The sequence below is a fragment of the Nicotiana attenuata genome, chromosome 3 (assembly GCF_001879085.1).
Source record: "Nicotiana attenuata strain UT chromosome 3, NIATTr2, whole genome shotgun sequence".
Classification (NCBI taxonomy): domain Eukaryota; kingdom Viridiplantae; phylum Streptophyta; class Magnoliopsida; order Solanales; family Solanaceae; genus Nicotiana; species Nicotiana attenuata.
Genome location: NC_031991.1, coordinates 275,999 through 293,512, shown reverse-complemented (window position 1 = coordinate 293,512; position 17,514 = coordinate 275,999). Strand labels below are relative to the sequence as shown.

Here is a 17,514-nt window from a genome sequence, read left to right as displayed (position 1 = left end):
GGGGGGGGGGGGGAAGAGGGCTAAATGTGTTTCTGTGAGAGAGAGAGTGGGAGAGAGAAAGAGAGAGCTTAGCTGTCTCTTTGCAACCTCCTAAGTTGTAGCTATACTGCACATTAGCTCCATTATGTAGCATAATTCTGTGGACCCTATGGACGCTCTTTCCCCAAAGCACTAGATTGTTGACTAGCACTCTTGAGTTTAGGAATTTCTGTTAATAGGATAATCAATTCAGAGTATGTGCAAAGAAGGAAGAAAATATAACCATACATTTTTCATTCATTCAAGTTTTAACAAAAAGGATAAATTAAAGAAATAAATCAATTAATTCCTGCAACAGTATATATTCCTTTTTTCCTTGTGTTTTTGGTGACAAGTAAAAGTTAGTGATGAAACTTATAGCTTATTTCAAAGCAACTTGTCCTTCGTCTTAAATTCAAAGGATGTCCTTAACAGCATCTTACACAACCTTGATTTGCTCATTGAAAATAAAAATATTTATCGAACTTTGTTCTACTCAATTAGTATCTAGGAAAAGTTATGGTTCATAAAATTTGGTCTTTGAAGCTGGTAGGTGTTTAAAATCTGCTGGACATTTACTCCTAACCTTACTGAGAAGTTCTTTTTTTGGTTAGTGGTCTTTATGAAATGCTACATCATGAAATGAGAAAGAATCTTTGCATAATTTTGTGTATATTTTCTACACAGGGCTCCCATTGTTGCTGACTGTGATCGCAAAAGGATTCTTTCATCTTGGGCTCCTTATTGCGGTAATGTAATCCCGACGGAATTCCAGATAGAATTTTCCAAAGTTCGATCTCTTACGCCTCGTCAGTTTGTGGAGAAGCTGTCCAAAGAGCTGGGAGTACGAGGAGTTGTTGCTGGTACGTGTCATCCTAACTTGACATAGAGATCCAATATGAACTAACAAAAGAAAAAAATATGACGATATCTTGATGATCTCAGGCGAAAACTATCGTTTTGGATATAGAGCTGCTGGTGATGCATCGGACCTTGTGAAGCTCTGTGAAGAGTATGGATTAGAGGCTTATATAATCAATTCTGTCATGGACAAGAATCAGATTTCTGGAGCCTTAAACTCTTGTGAAAAAAAGGAGAGAGGACAAGTATCATCTACTCGTGTTAGGTATGCCCTTGACAAGGGAGACATGAAATATGTGTCTGAGCTGTTAGGTCGCAAACATCGTCTTGTTTTAATGATGGAAGATCAAGAAAGGTTTATGAGTGAGAGAAATAGACTGTCAGCACCAAAGTCTTGTTTGTTGAATCTTGCACCCAAGGAAGGTCTTTATGAGAATTGTTCAGTTTCGATTGACAAGAATGTTGTACCCTGCAGAGTCATAGTTGATGCAACTGATATTCATTTGGAATGCTATGAGGTAGCTAATTTTACCTGTATTACTTCTCGAGACTTAAAGATATTGGGTATTGACTTTGGTAGTCCAGAGTTAGATGGGGTTCAAATCTTGTAATTTCATTCCCTATAATTCTTTAGTGCGACCATTTCTGAATGTCCTTCAGTCTTTAAGTATGAGTACGATTCTTTATGGTACATTGCTTCACAATTCACATACTTTTGGTGGGAACATAGTTGAGTTTACTGATATATTCTGAATGCCAAGAATATGATAGTATGAACAGAATCGAGATGATAAATCTGCTATAAGATAGCACATATCATTAAGAAATAACTTTGATCATTGTCATGCATAATGGATTTTGTTCTGATGACTATAAGTAGATTGCGTTAGAAACTTGGTTACCGTTACTCTTTCTTCGTTCAAGTGTTTTAGGATTTCTGGTCCAACTTTTGGGAATCCCGTGATTATAATCCTGTTATACTTGATTGTCTACTATCCTTTCCGCTAATAAAATGATCTAGTGCTTGAGCTGTCCATTTCCTTCTATGCATTTGTAATTGTGGAAATTGTGAAACATCTCATCTAAAACCTTAAACTGTTAAAGAGGACGCACAGTATTTTCTCACTTTTTTACTAATAAGATGTTTTGTCTCATCTAAAATCTTGTAAATTATAGAAAGGGAAAACTTTTTTTTTTTCTTAGTTAAACTGCTAATGTAGTGAATGCACTATGTCCATAGCTAGTGTTTGTGATCCACTTATTATGAGCATGTGTTGAGTGCAATATGAGGAGTGCTTTTTCTAGACTTCTACTCTCTCATTCTTGATGAGTGGTTTTACCTGATTGTCATTACCAATCCCTCATTGCTTATGAAAACGGTGTTCATCATCTAGTGGGGAGTAATTGGAATGTTGTCTCCTGGATAAGGAAATTTTACAGCAATCTTCAAGAATGTTCTTTGGAAACTGCAGAAGATCAAACTAATGTTCAAGATCCAGACATTTATAAAGGATCTAATGTCTTAGAAGCTGTTACGGCACATTATTTGATAGAGAGATTAATTTCAAGAGCTGGAAGAACATGATGATTTTTGCTTGTAAGACCTTTGTATATTAAGTTTTGGAAAGTATTGTTTCTGTTTCTTCTTTGGAAGCAGGGATGATCTTTTATTACACAGGTCCTTAGTGTTTCGACGAAAAGTTGCTTTACAAGTTAACAACCATTGGCTACTAAGCAATTGTCATTGAGATTGATAAATGGTTTGCAGCATGTCATTACGCTCTGATAAGCGAGAAGCTTCCTGTGTTGACAGCTCTGTCTTCTGCGAGCAAAGTGAATGTTGTTTGTCCACTTTGTCAGTGCACTAAGTTGTACGGTCCAGAAGGAGAAGTGTTTTTCTCCTCAAGTATGAACAATTTCCTTATATGTTTTTCGGTGGTCCTTTTTTTGATAAGTTGTGTCTCATATGTGATCTTATCGGCCGTAATATTAAAAGCTGCCCATTGAAGGATGCCCCTAAGACCTATTTAAGGCACAAGGATCTTGCAACGTCGATGGGGGTATAGCTGCTAACCATGTATTGGGACCCATCTGGCAAGCTGTTCATTCATGTGGTATTGTATTTTTGGAAGAACCCAATTTGCTTAAAGGTCAGAGGGGTATCATTGGCCTGACTCTAAGGTAAGTAATCTTAATATGCTGCATCTAACTATATGGAATTTGAATGTAATTGAGATTTCGTTGGAAAACTGAAGCTCAACTTGTTACTTCTTTTTCTTTAGTCCTTCATGGCCTGAGAACACGCTTATGAGGAATCTCAGAGAAGAGTGGAGATCGCAATGGAAGGTTACTGGGAAAGGCCGCATGTCTGCTAAGTCGAGGCAGAGTTCTTGTTGGCAGTCGTTATGAGAATTTACAAGTACGTCCTAAAGTGAAGTTTTGTCTTTGAAAGACTATGTTAGCTATCCTACACACTAGGCTAAATCTAGTAAAGAGGAGGTGCTGTGGCTAATTCTAAATGTGCAATACGCAATTAGATTGTGTTCTCCTGCCCTGTTCCTTCAGCTTTTATAAGGTATGACTCTCTTGTTGGCCTTCAAGTTGTTCTTGACAAATTAGATCAATGGGAAGGGTCTGTTCTTGCTACTTCTCCGTGGTTCTTTTTGGTGTACAAGGAATTCAGAATATTCAGAGATTCTGTATAAGTCCTGCTGAATGTGCTCGAGGGATGTCTCTTCGCATGTGGAGTACTTGAATCAAGATTTGAGTATTTCCGGAAATATAGGAACTTCTGCTGGTTGGTTTGGCTAAGATACATGGGGTGCTGAGACCTCATAAAGCTGGAATTTGGTGTTGTTTCTAGGGAGGAGCATGAGGATCTTTATTGAAAAGCTTGAGTTTTGCAATTAAGAGTTTTACGCTGGTTGCCAGCCTATCGCAACCCTCATCCTTCTGAGTGACCCAAATATATAAATTATTGTAAATGCAGATTCAGAAGAATCAGACTGTCAAGGGATATTGGTATCCAAAGCATTATGTTGATTGTTGAAACTGATGAAAGTGACTTGGTTAATAGGATTAAGGGGGAAGCTGAAAGCTTTGTATCTGCATGGAATTTATGTGGTGAGGAAAGTGAATCCTGTTACCAATTTTTAAGCTAAAGCGTTCTACTTCTAATCAATTTGAATCTAGTTGTACTTTCGTGTGGATAATTAGGCAAAATTTCCTCAAAATAACACGGGTTAGTCATTTTTCGGACTGGTAATTAAAAAATAGCCAGCGTTTGCGAAGTCATTGAAAAATAACCATTGTTTTGCTGAAACATGGAAGTTCCAGCATAATATGCAGGATTATGGAGCTCTTGCGTACAAACTTCCAACATATTATGTTGTAACAACAGGACACGGAAAGTTCCAGCATAATGTGCGGGATTATGGAGTCCTTGCATGTCTAGCATATTATGACGGAACTCCAATATATTATAAAATTGTAGCATATTATGCTAGAAGCTCATATGTAAAAAATTCGAACTCCAGCTGAAATATTTTTGATTTTTAACAGCGTTTTTGTTCAGATTTTATCTTTATATGAAAAGTGACTTAATTTTGATTACTTTTAAAATTATGCTATTTTTTAATTACCAGTTAAAAATCTGATTATTTTTGAATTTCAACCCAAAATTTCACTTAGTTCAAGGTTCTAGTTGGACAATGTTGGAACTGTGGTCTAGGATGTTGCTCAAGTTGGTCAAGATAATTGCTCGAGCTTGCGTTTCATCCTTTTCCATGGTTCATTATTCTTCCATTTTCATCATTTGCACATATTCAATGTTCACTAAACTATATTTATTTATCATAGTTAAGTAACAAATTAAGATGAACATTTTTATTATTGAACTATGATGGAGTAATAAGAATGTATATAAAACATATATTATTTATTTATTTGGATTGATGACAACATTAGGTGTCTTGAGTAATTTTTTTAGACTTTTGGGACCCTTGTACCAACCCAATGTGATGGCGAGTTAAGTATTAAGTTTACTTATCTTGATAGGGTAGGAAATGACAATTATTGTTTATGATGAAGAATAAGAGTCTAGTCATATCCATATACAAGTATAACAAAAATCACAAATAACTGTGGCGGGATAAATGAGATTTTTTCACTCTTAACTAGTTGTTTTGCGATCAAGTATTGGGAATGGAGAAATCTTGTACCCCTTAAGTGGTTCCTACACAATAACTATCTAGATTAGTCGGGTAAATCAATTCTAAATATTAAATATAATAACAACAACAAATATAGTTGATCACAAGTGAGATCTGGAAAGTGTAGTGTGTACGCATACCTTATCCTTGCCTTGAAAGATGGAGAAGTTATTTTCAATAAACCCTCAACTTAATGAAAGAGGAAAAAAGATGCAGTAGCAACAATTTTAAATATTAAATGATTTTACCAAAAAATAGATACTATATGTTAGTTGAAATTAGTTCAATTAATCAACAAAAATGTAAGTTCAAATGTTTATGTCATGGTTTGTTGTTGTGCTTCATAAGTTGGTAACCACCACATTCCAACTCCAATACAAACACCCTTATAGCCAACTCATAATCCATTATTTATTCCGAAAGCCCTATAAATAAAACAAAAACCATTCTGCTTTTTCTTCCAAGTAAAGATCAGAAGTCAGAACCAAAAGCTTCCCAAACATGGCCTGTAACGGCGCCGTTTCAGGCCTCTGTATAAACGACAGCCTCGGCGACGACGAGCTTCGGGCCGTGTTATCTCGGCTCGACGACGACAAAGACAAGGAAGTTTTCGGGCTGGTCTGTAAGCGGTGGCTTTTTATTCAAAGCACTGAACGGAAGAAACTTTGTGCTCGGGCCGGACCTCATATGCTCCGTAAAATCGCGGCCCGATTTACTCGCTTGCATGAACTTGATCTTTGCCAGTCAGTTTCTAGATCTTTCTACCCTGGCGTTACGGATTCTGATCTTTCCGTTATTGCTGCTGCTTTCTCTTGCTTAAAAATCCTCAGTCTTCAAAACTGTAAAGGTCAAAAATTTATTTATTTATTTTTAATTGTCTTTACATTTAAATGTGTTGAATTTAAATCAGTATTGGGTGTAGTGATACTTCATATATACTCCATCCGTTCCCTTTTACTTGTCCAGTTTGTAAGAAATCATTGATTAAGTGTTTATGTTACTAGATTATCCTTATTAATGTTAATTTGAAAAATGAAAATCTAAATTTGACTACTACTGCTTCAATTAGTTTGGAAAATTGTTACTTAATGTAAGGGTAAAATTAGGAAAAAATAATTAATTATCTTTTGATTTGCTAAAGTGGACAAGTAAAAGGAAAAATCTATTTTTAGTATATTGGACAAGTAAAAAAGAATGGAGGGAGTATCTAGTCCTTCTGGAAGCTTTGCTGACATTTCTATATTTGAAAACAATATAATTCTAAAATTCCTATTTTATCCCCTTTATATCTGCTAAGAGCTTGTTTCCATGCCTCGAATCTGGTGACTAGAGGATATACTTTATTATTGGACATCAAGGGGTTTTGAAGGTTTTGGATAAACTTTTTGTTTGAAATGCTAAAGGTTTTGACCCAATTATGGAAAAGAAACTGGCTTTTCCTGTTTTTTATATAATTTTTTTTAATGATAAAACTTTCATTTTTTATGAAGGATTTTGGGGGAATTTATGGGCAGATTTTTGAGAAAATTAAATGCCAATTTGTAGAATTTTGTGTTTCTGTGTAAAGGTTATGTCTCTTGTGCTATGTAGTTCTGAAGTTGTAGCAAAAAGGAGGACATATAGTTACATCATATGTATTGCAACTTTTAAAAGAAGTGTAACTTTGCTGCTAATCTAGAAGCTACCTTTTCCTTCACACTGCAAATAGTTCATCGCAGACAATGAAATTAGAATCTTATTGAAAATTTATGCTCGAGATGATAGTTCGATTATCTCAGATCTTTCCCAACATCATGATTAAAAGAGAAAGGCTAAATTGTTCTTTAAGTGTTCTAGTTGACTTAACTTGCGAGGTTTTATGGTTCAAATTTACAGGCATAACAGACAATGGAATCGCAGCAATCGGGTCCAGTCTCTCTTCTTTACAGTCTTTAGATGTATCCTACTGCAGAAAGATCACAGACAAGGGTCTCTCAGCTGTTGCTGAGGGGTGTCGTGATTTGAGAACCTTGCATCTTGCTGGCTGTAGATTTGTCTCAGACTCATTACTAAAAGCTCTCTCCAAGAACTGCCATAGTTTAGAAGAGCTGGGTTTGCGAGGATGCACCAACATTACCAACTCGGGTCTCTCTGTTTTGGTCGAAGGTTGCCGAAGAATAAAGTATTTAGACATTAACAAATGCAGCAACATTGGTGATATTGGGATATCTAGCGTGTCCAAAGCTTGTTCATTGACACTTAAGACATTGAAGTTGTTAGATTGCTACAAAGTTAGCGATGAATCAATCTTATCCTTGGCTAGCTACTGCAAAAATCTTGAGACACTCGTTATTGGTGGTTGCCGTAACATATCAGACGAGTCCGTGAAGTCACTGGCTGCTGCATGTAGTAATAGTCTTAGGAAACTGAGGATGGATTGGTGTTTGAACATTACAGACTCGTCATTGGACTTTATCATTTCCGGATGCAAAAAGCTTGAGGTTCTTGACATTGGCTGCTGTGAGGAGGTAACTGATGCTGCATTTCAACAATTAGGAAGCGAAGACTTTATGCTGGGGATGAAGATTTTGAAGGTCAGTAACTGTCCAAAGATCACTGTTGATGGAATTAAGAAGCTTCTGAAGTCATGTGAGTCTCTTGAATATCTAGACGTACGATCTTGTCCCCTATTAACTAAAGCAGGGTGTGAGGAGGCTGGACTTGAGTTTCCTGAATCTTGCAAAGTAAACTTCACTGGGAGCTTAGCTGAGCCAGATGAGTTACTTTGAGAAGATTTGACTACAGAATGCCTTTGCTACACTGTAGAATGATTGCTTTCTTACTCCAGGGCCTACAATATGACTTTAGAAGCTCCTGATGTCAGTCCTTTGTTCTCATTATTTGTCTTTTGTTAAGCATGAACTTTTCGTTGTAGATTATTTGCCTGCTTTTCATTTATTTAATCCCAAACTCCTGTATATCATCCTTGTAAATTACTAGTAGCTCCCCATTGGTTGTTAGTGTTTTCACATTGTGAATGAAATGAAGTCCCATTGTTTTTCTGAGAAAGAATGAAGTCCCGTTGCCAACTGCCTTACTGTTATCAACTGCATGCAGTTACATTTGCTGGTTCAGGTTTTATGTGCGTGAGTATATATGTAAAAGTATTTGTGACTGAGCTTATCCACAATTGGATTGTGTTAGCTGTAGCTGCATATAGTCTGGAGGTTTACAAGAACCATATTTTAACTAGTTGGCCAAAGAAGTTTATCAGACAAGATAGGAACTGATATTCTGATTGCAAAATGGATTTGTATATATTGTCAGTGTAAAATTTCTTTCCACTGTCAGTGTATTTTTTAACCTGTGCGCTCTCAGCATATTGAATTACAACATGGATAATACAGGAATCCGAAAGCCAAAGTAGTTGTTTTACCTGGAAAGTGGCATGATAATAAGCTTTCCTGGTGAAAAAAGATTTGACATTTTCAAATGAAGATATTCTACTTATATCTTATTTTACTTTACCAATAAAAATAAACTGAGGACATTCTATATCATAACCAGGGAAAAGAAAGACTTGAAGGCAGCAAAGATGTTAATACAGTATTACTGTGGCATTTAAACATTATTAAAATGCCAATCCTATAGGTAGCATTTGGTTCTTTTTCCAAATCCTAACTTGGGTTGCAAAGCTTACTCCAAGGACAAGCAGAAAGCTAAATTAATCATCAAAGAAGAGCCATCTGTTTGCATAAATTTTACAAGTCTATATATTCACATCAACTCACAAGGCTCAAAGCCTACCAAACCTAAAACCTCCTTTGAGCATTGGATCTAGTTACAAGTTTTAACAGATCATTGAATTCTTTTTTGCATCAATATTTTACATTGATGAACGGGTGTATTGGAAAAAAAATGAAAAAAAGGAAAAAGAATTATCTTCTTAGCTTGCTTGAACCTGATGAAATTGACCGCTGCAGATATCTGAGGGTCTTTTGATGATTGAGGAATCCCATAAACCAGAACTCAAAATCATCCTCTGTAACTAACTGTATATACTTCTGTGATGGCTTTTCCATATTTTCGCTCTCTTTTGCTTTCTTCATCTTACTTAGTGGGATCAACACCTGCAAGTTCGAACCTATTAGATTATGCTTCACATAGCTAGAAAAATTAGAGATTAATGAAAACTGCGTAGAATGTAGATGGATACCTTGTAATGGATTCTAAGAAAATGTCCAGTTGGAGATAAGAGCTTTATTGATCTCTCACTGCAGAAAGCAACCTTATCAGTAGAGATGAAGAGAAGGCCTGCCATTGGACCAGTTGTGGTTGATAAATAGCATTGAGAAACCTTCAATAGCTCTTCATTATCTCTAGCACTAAACTTCTGCTTGAATATTCTCTCCAACCCTCCTACTTGAAGAATTTTTGCCCCAAGGCTCAATTTTCCCTTCACAATTTCTGTTAGCTTCGGGCTTAGGCTCACTGCACAATTAAAGTTGAAACATTAATGACATCACAATCAATATTTTTGATCATACATGTAAATAGTGCTTCTTGCATGAATTTTTGTACGTCATGACTCACATATATATTGTGTTGTTCAGATCTAAATACTGGTGTAATATTTGCAAGTTGAAGTTTGGCCATCAGTATATGCAAATACTGAATTTGAGTATTTGAAATACCGATGAAATATTGGAAAGATTCGTTTGAGCAGTATTTCAGGTGAAATAATGGCGTTCACTCACAAAAATTCAACTTCTCTTCTAGTAAAACTCATGTCCGGACACAATTTCAGCTTCCAAATACTTTTTTTCCAACTTCTACTTCAGATACTCTTTTTCCAGCTTAAACAAACCATTGTCTTAGTAGTGTTTCGATAATCTTTTTGAGTCTTTTATGGAGAATATAAGTGCCTTACCATGCTCACGGATGCCTTGTGCAAGACAATCCATCCTTTCTCCAAGTTTGTTCATCTTACCAATCACAGATTTTCCTGCACATTCAAAATATTCCTTCTTAGTGATCTCTTCATTCATTAGTAGTACTATTTATAAATACTGAACTAACAGGGGAATTACTCACTTTGCTTTATTTTAGACAAGTTCTTTGAAGTTGCAGATGGACGAATATGGTCTTGGAAAGCAGATATGGACAATAGTCTTTTTGGCTGTCTTTCAAATGAGCGTACTGCTGAAGCTGAACTCATGCGAATACCACCCACCACATGTCCACTGAGTAAGTTCTTCCTTGTGACTTCTGATTTTGAAGAGGATTATTGTATTGTGAAGGTCAGTGAGAAATAAGTCTTTGGTTGATGGTTTAAGAACAATCCTTATAGCACTATATATATATATATATATATATGAGTTTGGTAGAAGTTGATGAATCTTTAAACTAATTGTTGCATCCATGAGTCAGCTATGGGTCATCAGAAACAACCATAAAAGAAGATCATGTGCTTTTTTAGAGTTTTCTTTTGTACCAAGTAGAAAAGTTTGTCAGGAACATGTAGTGTCTGCTAATTTTCAAAAGTTTCATTGTCTTTGATAATCCTTCTGATGTTTGATATTTGAAATTGTCAAATATCAAAGTGTGTACACGTACAACCTCTTCTTTCTTTTCTTTGTTTTTTCCTTTTGCTTGCAATCCGTTTTAACGGTGGTGTTCTGGGAAGTTTGTGCACATCTTGGCTATTTCACTAGGTACCCGCGGCCTTCCACTAGCACTTGCATTATGTAACTCTGCCCATCAAAGCTTAGGTAATTAAGAAGAGATCACCTTATATTTTCTTACTTCTGCTGAAATTTGAATCTCATGATTTTAGTAATCCATGTCTTTCTCTTGCTGAAAAGGTTTCGGAAAATGTCTTTCTTTTAGTTGTCTGGTCAATTACAGTAATTACAGTATAACTAATCTCATGCTGCCTTATTTTGTGATCAAGATTTGTGTGCACCTGTGGTGTTTTCAACTTTTGAGTTGGCAGATTTGCTTTGTGATGCAACCTACTTTATAAGTTTAGCAAAAGTAAGAGAAATCTTTGCATTTTGAAGTCATCTTGTCAAAACTGGTAAGGTAGTTTGATTCGCCCTAAACGACCTTTTTCCTTTTCTACGCAAATAGACTCATGCATTCCATTCATGGGCCACGTTTGTCGACAGTAGCATGTAATTTTTTTTTAACCATAATCTTATCTAGTTTCTTCTAAAACTTAAAGTTTCAGTTGGTATTATCATATGGCACTTTATTGGTTCCGATTTGATAATTTTTATATAGGAAAGGATTGAATAAGCATTTTCTATATAGGGACAATGTTATGACTGAGAACTTGAAATTGCTAGTAGGAGGTTGAACTGTCTTTATTGAGAAGCAAACTATAAGATTGATGATCGCATAACTATTTATGTATAGTATTTATGAAAAAGTTTTTTTATTTTTTTTATTTTTTTATTTTATAGATTAGTCTAAAATTTCCTCCCAATATTGATACAACAACAACAACAACAACAACAACAACAAACCCAGTGAAATCCCACAAGGCGGGTTTGGGGAGGGTAGTGTGTACGCAGACCTTTCCCCTACCTTATGAGGGTAGAGAATATTGATATAGGAGGGAAAGACAAAAGTCAATCCTTCTTGAATATTAAAAAGTATACAAAATTACCTCTTTCACAAGCTTTTAGTACATAGTAGAAATATCTCAAGCTAGTTTTTCTAGTCTTATATGATTAAAGTTGACAGGATCACTATTCGAATTTATGACATTACACTATTACAGTTTAGTAGTGATCAATATTTAATCACAAATTAACTAGTTAATTGTCCCCTTTGAAACATGAGTGAGTCATCCATTAACTTTAAAGTGTTGCTTAATACATTAGGCAAGGGAAAGTAGGTAGTCATTCAAAGATTTCAATCTGCTAGACAGGGCCAACTCTGGATTATGTATATTGGCTTCTCTTTTAAGGCAGTTATCTTATCTTGATTTTTTTGTCCATGCCATCTTGAAGTGTAAAGGCAGATTTATAGGCCGTTTATGCTGACTTTATGTGGAACACATCACGCAGGCATGTCAAATAATTCAAATTTTTTGAGTAAACTAACTTATTTTCTTAATACTTCGACCAACTTTTGGCCTTTGGTTGTCGACAATACTTTAAAAAATTTAGAGAAATAAAAATATTTAAAAATGAAGCACAAAACATAATTATGTTTTCTGATACATTTTCATATGTTTCTTTCATAATACTTAGCAAGTCTTTAAGAAATTATTTTTAATACTCCCTCTATTCCATATTATGTGGCATTGTTCTTATTAGTCCTTTCCAAAAGAATGACACTTATATTTGGAAATAATTTAATTTAATTTTTTAAATGAATCCCTAGTGTCGTGTTTTTATAGTCTAAAAATCTTATGGTAGGTTTAAGACTCTTAAGTTCCAAATGTTCTGTCTTCCTTAAATTTCGTGTCAATTCAAACTCCACCACATAAATTGAAACGGACAAAATAATACTTTTAGATTTGTGTAATGTGTTATCATTTGATTTAAGAATTATATTATCCAACAAGCTGTTTGGTCATTTTTTGTTGGAAAATGAGTTTAGCTACTCAAAACTTAAATAAAATGAAGTAAACTTCTATTATGTCCAAAACGAGAAGAGCGATAACTGTTACAGGAAAAATCTCAAGAAAGAAGTAGTTTTACTTAAATCAAAATATAAAAAGCCTTATGCTTATTCTTTTTTTGGATTGTTGAGTTTAGGGGTATGGTGCCCTACTGGCCTACTCTCTTGGTTTCACTAGTTCATATATATATATATATATATATATATATATATATATATATATATATATATATATATATATATATATAAAGATATATATATATGAACACGTGAAGCAGTGAATTCAATCTGATAATTTGATTTGATTGAGGTTGCAGTCTAATTGTATAACTTCATCAGGATGTTAATATTTTACCAAGGATATTATGACAAACTACTTGTTCAAAATTGTACCTCTCTATGTTGGAGGCATTTGAGATGTTGTATGCATGCTTGGGACTAAATTAAGTTAGTTGGAGTGTTTTAAACATGGAGTATTGCCTTAAGGCTGTTCGCTCGCTCGCTACGGGGATCAAAATGGACTGTGGGTGAGAAAAGGGCAACACTGGTCAAAATGAACTAGTGCTGTGATCGCAGTTAGGGAGCCACGATATTAGTGGTTTCCACATGGTATAGCTCAATACAGAGAAGCTGCGATCGCGACACATGACTCACGCTCACAGCTGGCAAGGTCCGGGAGACAATAAGCCCAAGCTCAAAAATAACGATTGTGAGCCCGGTTGCTGCGATCGCCACTCTATGGGGCTGTTGAGGTGAGCTCTTTATAGATTATGGTTGGTGTGTGATTATGCTGTGGCCTGTGGGAATGATGTGAAGGGGATGGATGAATCAAGATTCACCTTAGGTTTCATGAAAATGGTTGGATGACTATGGCAAGTCCTAAAACATGAATTAGCCTTCCATTGACTTTAGTTTTACAATAAATCTGTACATCCGTATTAACTGCCAAGGCTCAAAGCCTACAAAACCTAAAACCTCCTTCGAGAAATGGAGCTAGTTACAAGTTTGAACAGATCCAATTCGTTTTGCATCAACATTTTACATTGATGAAAGGCGAATTTGGAAACAAAATGAAAAAAGAAAAGGAGAAAAAGCTATCTTCTTAGCTTGCTTGAAGAACTAAAAATTGCCTGCTGCAGATATCTCAGAGTCTTTTGATGATTAAGGAATCCCATAAACCAGAACTCAAAATCATCCTCTGTAACTACTTGTATATACTTCTGTGATGGCTTTTCCATATTCCCACTCTCTTTTGCTTTCTTTATCTTACTTATTGGGATCGATACCTGCTATTATGAACCGGCCTATTAGATTATGCTTTACATGGCTAGAAAATTAGAGATGAAAGGAAAACAGAGCAGATAGTACCTTGTAACGGATTCTAAGAAACTTTCCAGTTGGAGATAAGAGCTTTATTGATCGCTCGCTGCAGAAAGCAATCTTATCTGTAGAGATGAAGAGAAGGCCTGCTATTGGACCAGCTGTCGTTGATAAATAGCATTGAGAAACCTTCAATAGCTTTTCATCATCTCTAACACTAAACTTCTGCTTGAATATTCTCTCCAACCCTCCTACTTGAACAATTTTTGCCCCTAGGCTCAATTTTCCCTTCACAATTTCTGTTAGCTTTGGGCTTAGGCTCACTGCACAATTAAAGGATATTACAATCAATACTTTATAACAGATATACATGTAAATAATGCTTCTTGCATGAATTTTGCACTTCATGACTCACTTATCTGTGTTCTTTAGATTTACACTAGTGTTTGGCCATGACTTCGCATAGCGAATTTTTAGCATTTGAAATACGGGTGAAATATTGAAACAATTTTGTCCGAGTAGCATTGCAAGTAAGATAATTGTTGTCACTCATAAAACTTGATTTTTTTTTTTGAGAGCGGTAACACAAAACTTGAATTCTTTTTCAAGCGGAACTCATGTCCGTGCTCAATTTCAACTTCCCAATACTCTTTTTCAACTTCAACTGCAAATACTTTTTTATTTCAGCTTACACAAAATATTGTCTTAGTAATATTTTCAATTAATCTTTTGAAGTCTTTAATGGAGAATATAAGTGCTTACCATGCTCACGGATGCCTTGTGCAAGACAGTCCATCCTTTCTCCGAATTTGTTCATCTTACCAATAACAGATTTTCCTGCATATTCAAGAATATTTTTATTTTTATGATCTCTTCATTCAAGGGTCATACGACAAGATCAAGTTGATTTTTCATCAAGAGACGGGGGGAAATACTCACTTTGCTTTATTTTAGATAAGTTCTTTGAAGTTGCATATGGAACAATATGGTCTTCACTTGCAGATAGGGCCGGTAGTCTTTTTGGCTGCCTTTCAAGCGGGCATACTGCTGAACTCATGGGAATACCCACCACAGTTCCACTGAGTAAGTTCTTCATTGTGATTCTGATTTTGCGGAGGAATATTGCTGTATTGTGATATATTTATGTTTTGGTTGATGGTTTAAGAACATTCCTTGTAGCATTATATATAGGGGTTTGAGGAGGAGTTGATGAATCTTTTAACTGATTGTTGCATGAGTCAGATATGGGTCATCAGAAACAACCAAAAAAGATCATGCATGTGCTTTTTAGACTTTTCTTTTGTACCAAGAAGAAAAAGGTTGTCAGGATGATATCTTTTTGTTGATTGAAATTTTCAAAAATCAAAGTGCAGTGCATGTTCAACCTCTCCCTTTATTTATTTTAATCCTTTTGCTTGCATCAGTCCATCAATATATATCTTTTTCTCTTGCTCCTAAAGGTATTGAAAATGTCGTCTTTTAGCTGTCTGCTCAATTACAGTAAACTAATGTCATTGCTGACTTATTTCATAATTAAGATTTGTGTGTATATGTGGCGTGTTTAACTTTTGAGTTGGCAGATTTGCTTTGTGATGCAACCTACTTTTGTAAGTTGAGCAAAAGAAAGAGAAAGTTTTGCATATTGAAGTCATCTTGTTGTAACTAGTAAGGTAGCTTAATTCACTTTATTGACTTTACTTCTTTTCCATACAAATCGACTGATCATTTTTATACAGATAAGGATTCATGAGTAAGCATTCATGAGTAAGCATTATACAAAGCATACTATCACAATGACATTCATCCTCTAAGGATGCTACAGATCGGCACAAGGCCCCAAACACGTCAATAAGCCCAGATATATTTAATACAGGGTGCGTATCAGTCGCCAATATAGGAACATTCTTGTTCGGGATGGACTAAGTCTCAATCCCCAGTCATAACTAATCCCGCACCTGCCATGGGGTGCGAGTCACGCCCTACAATAGCGTCACAATGTGATAAGCCGGGGTTTCAAACCCTCAGGCCATCATATACACCAACTACTCACCTCTAACCGGCCGTAGAATGGTCCGCAATGCCTTTTCCTTTCGTATCGACCTCCTCGCGCGTCGAATCTAGTCAAAATCACAACGAATACATAAATATGGGTTAAAGAAACATAACCCAATCAAAAATATTCGAAAAGTACTAAAATTCACGAAGTTGGTAAAACCCGAGCCCCGGGCCCACTTCTCGAAAAATTCCGAAAATCACACCAACGGATTCCTCGTCTCGCCACGAGTCCGTACATATAAAGTTTACCAAAATCGGAACTCAAATGACCTCTCAAATCTTCAAATCTTATTTTCAAATCCCTAGGTCCAAAATCCCCAATTTACACCTCAAAAACATGTAATCTAGTCGGATTATTCGATGATAATTCAATATTATGGAGTAGAAATAATCACAAGTGACTTAACTCAAGATTTCCCATGATTTCTTGCTCAAAATCGCCCCAAGCCGTGTTATTTCGCAAGAAAATAGGTAAAAAAAACGAGCAGAAACGCAGCAGCTTTTAATAAGCAAATCTGGTCGCTAAAGACCCAAATCTGGTCGCTAAAGGTGCTAATCTGGTCGCTAAAAGTGCCACACCAGACCTGATGTACCAGCACTCTTTAATTTCACTAAAAAGGCTCTAACTCCTTCGTACGAACTCGGAATTAGACGATTCTTGTTCCTATGAGTCACAAATAATAATACGAACACAACCCTTCAATCGAAACTCAATTCGGAGCTCATTTGCCCAGTGCGATATCCATTTCGCTCGTTAAACAATTACTCATGTTTCGCGTCAAAAACCCAATCGCGACTTGATGAAATTAGACCAAAATTTTCAGATCAGTCCTATAATTCATTATCAAAATTCCGGAAGTCTCGGAATCAAATTTGGATCTCTAGAACTAAAAATGAACCTTTAGATCATTACATTTATGCTCAAAACGGCAAAAATCTTTCAAAAACTCTTCCAAAATTTATCCGAGCCTCATGGGATCCCAACAAAGTATACTAACAAGTCCCATAATATATTACGGACTTGCTCGAGGCCTCAAATCACATCAAACAACGTTAAAATCATGAATCAACCTCCAATCCAAGCTTTATGAACTTTAGAACTTCCAACTTCTATTTCCGATGCCGAAACCTATCAAATCACGTCCGATTGACTTCAAATTTTGCACACAAGTCCAAAAATGACATAACGAAGCTACAGCAACTCTCGGAATTCCATTCCGACTCCCGGATCAAAATTTCACCTATCAACCGGAAATCGCCAAAATACTACCTTCGCCAAAATAGGCTAACTTCTTCACCCGACCTCCAAAATTACTCCCAATTGCGCTCTTAAGCCTTAAATCATCACCCGGAGCTAACCGAATCATCGGAATTCAATTCCGAGCCTTCTAACTCACAAGTCAACATCCGGTTGACTTTTCCAACTTAAGCCTTC

The 17,514-nt window shown here is 35.8% G+C and overlaps 4 protein-coding genes across 4 annotated transcripts in view; 2 read left to right on the top strand and 2 right to left on the bottom strand.

Annotated features, from left to right (window-relative positions):
* LOC109223174 (FAD synthetase 2, chloroplastic-like) overlaps positions 1–1,624 on the top strand; it is a 5,613-nt gene extending 3,989 nt beyond the window's left edge. The window contains exons 4-5 of the mRNA XM_019387384.1: positions 706–881; positions 964–1,624. Of these exons, the coding sequence (XP_019242929.1) occupies positions 706–881; positions 964–1,490 (703 nt within the window). The 3' untranslated portion in view covers positions 1,491–1,624. The remainder of the gene's footprint in view (positions 1–705; positions 882–963) is intronic.
* On the top strand, positions 5,493–8,145 carry LOC109223172 (F-box/LRR-repeat protein 20). The gene is made up of 2 exons (XM_019387382.1): positions 5,493–5,937; positions 6,966–8,145. The coding sequence occupies exons 1-2, from the start codon at positions 5,592–5,594 to the stop codon at positions 7,856–7,858; spliced, it is 1,239 nt and encodes a 412-aa protein (XP_019242927.1). The 5' UTR covers positions 5,493–5,591; the 3' UTR covers positions 7,859–8,145.
* On the bottom strand, positions 8,781–10,426 carry LOC109223173 (GEM-like protein 4). The gene is made up of 4 exons (XM_019387383.1): positions 10,164–10,426; positions 10,000–10,074; positions 9,286–9,560; positions 8,781–9,199 (listed from the first exon to the last, which is right to left on the bottom strand). The coding sequence occupies exons 1-4, from the start codon at positions 10,285–10,287 to the stop codon at positions 9,008–9,010; spliced, it is 666 nt and encodes a 221-aa protein (XP_019242928.1). The 5' UTR covers positions 10,288–10,426; the 3' UTR covers positions 8,781–9,007.
* Positions 13,582–15,372, bottom strand: LOC109223171 (putative GEM-like protein 8). The gene is made up of 4 exons (XM_019387380.1): positions 14,964–15,372; positions 14,787–14,861; positions 14,073–14,347; positions 13,582–13,990 (listed from the first exon to the last, which is right to left on the bottom strand). Exons 1-4 carry the CDS (start codon positions 15,118–15,120, stop codon positions 13,799–13,801), a joined length of 699 nt encoding a protein of 232 aa, XP_019242925.1. The 5' UTR covers positions 15,121–15,372; the 3' UTR covers positions 13,582–13,798.

Coding starts and splice junctions, on each gene's coding strand:
- LOC109223172 (XM_019387382.1), top strand. CDS start 5,592: ATGGCCTGTAACGGCGCCGTTTCAGGCCTCTGTATAAACGACAGCCTC. Junction 5,938..6,965: donor CAGTCTTCAAAACTGTAAAG/GTCAAAAATTTA, acceptor TCAAATTTACAG/GCATAACAGACAATGGAATC.
- LOC109223173 (XM_019387383.1), bottom strand. CDS start 10,287: ATGAGTTCAGCTTCAGCAGTACGCTCATTTGAAAGACAGCCAAAAAGA. Junction 10,075..10,163: donor CTTGTCTAAAATAAAGCAAA/GTGAGTAATTCC, acceptor TTGAATGTGCAG/GAAAATCTGTGATTGGTAAG. Junction 9,200..9,285: donor TTCTTAGAATCCATTACAAG/GTATCCATCTAC, acceptor TCGAACTTGCAG/GTGTTGATCCCACTAAGTAA.
- LOC109223171 (XM_019387380.1), bottom strand. CDS start 15,120: ATGAAGAACTTACTCAGTGGAACTGTGGTGGGTATTCCCATGAGTTCA. Junction 14,862..14,963: donor CTTATCTAAAATAAAGCAAA/GTGAGTATTTCC, acceptor TTGAATATGCAG/GAAAATCTGTTATTGGTAAG. Junction 14,348..14,786: donor ACAAGGCATCCGTGAGCATG/GTAAGCACTTAT, acceptor TTAATTGTGCAG/TGAGCCTAAGCCCAAAGCTA.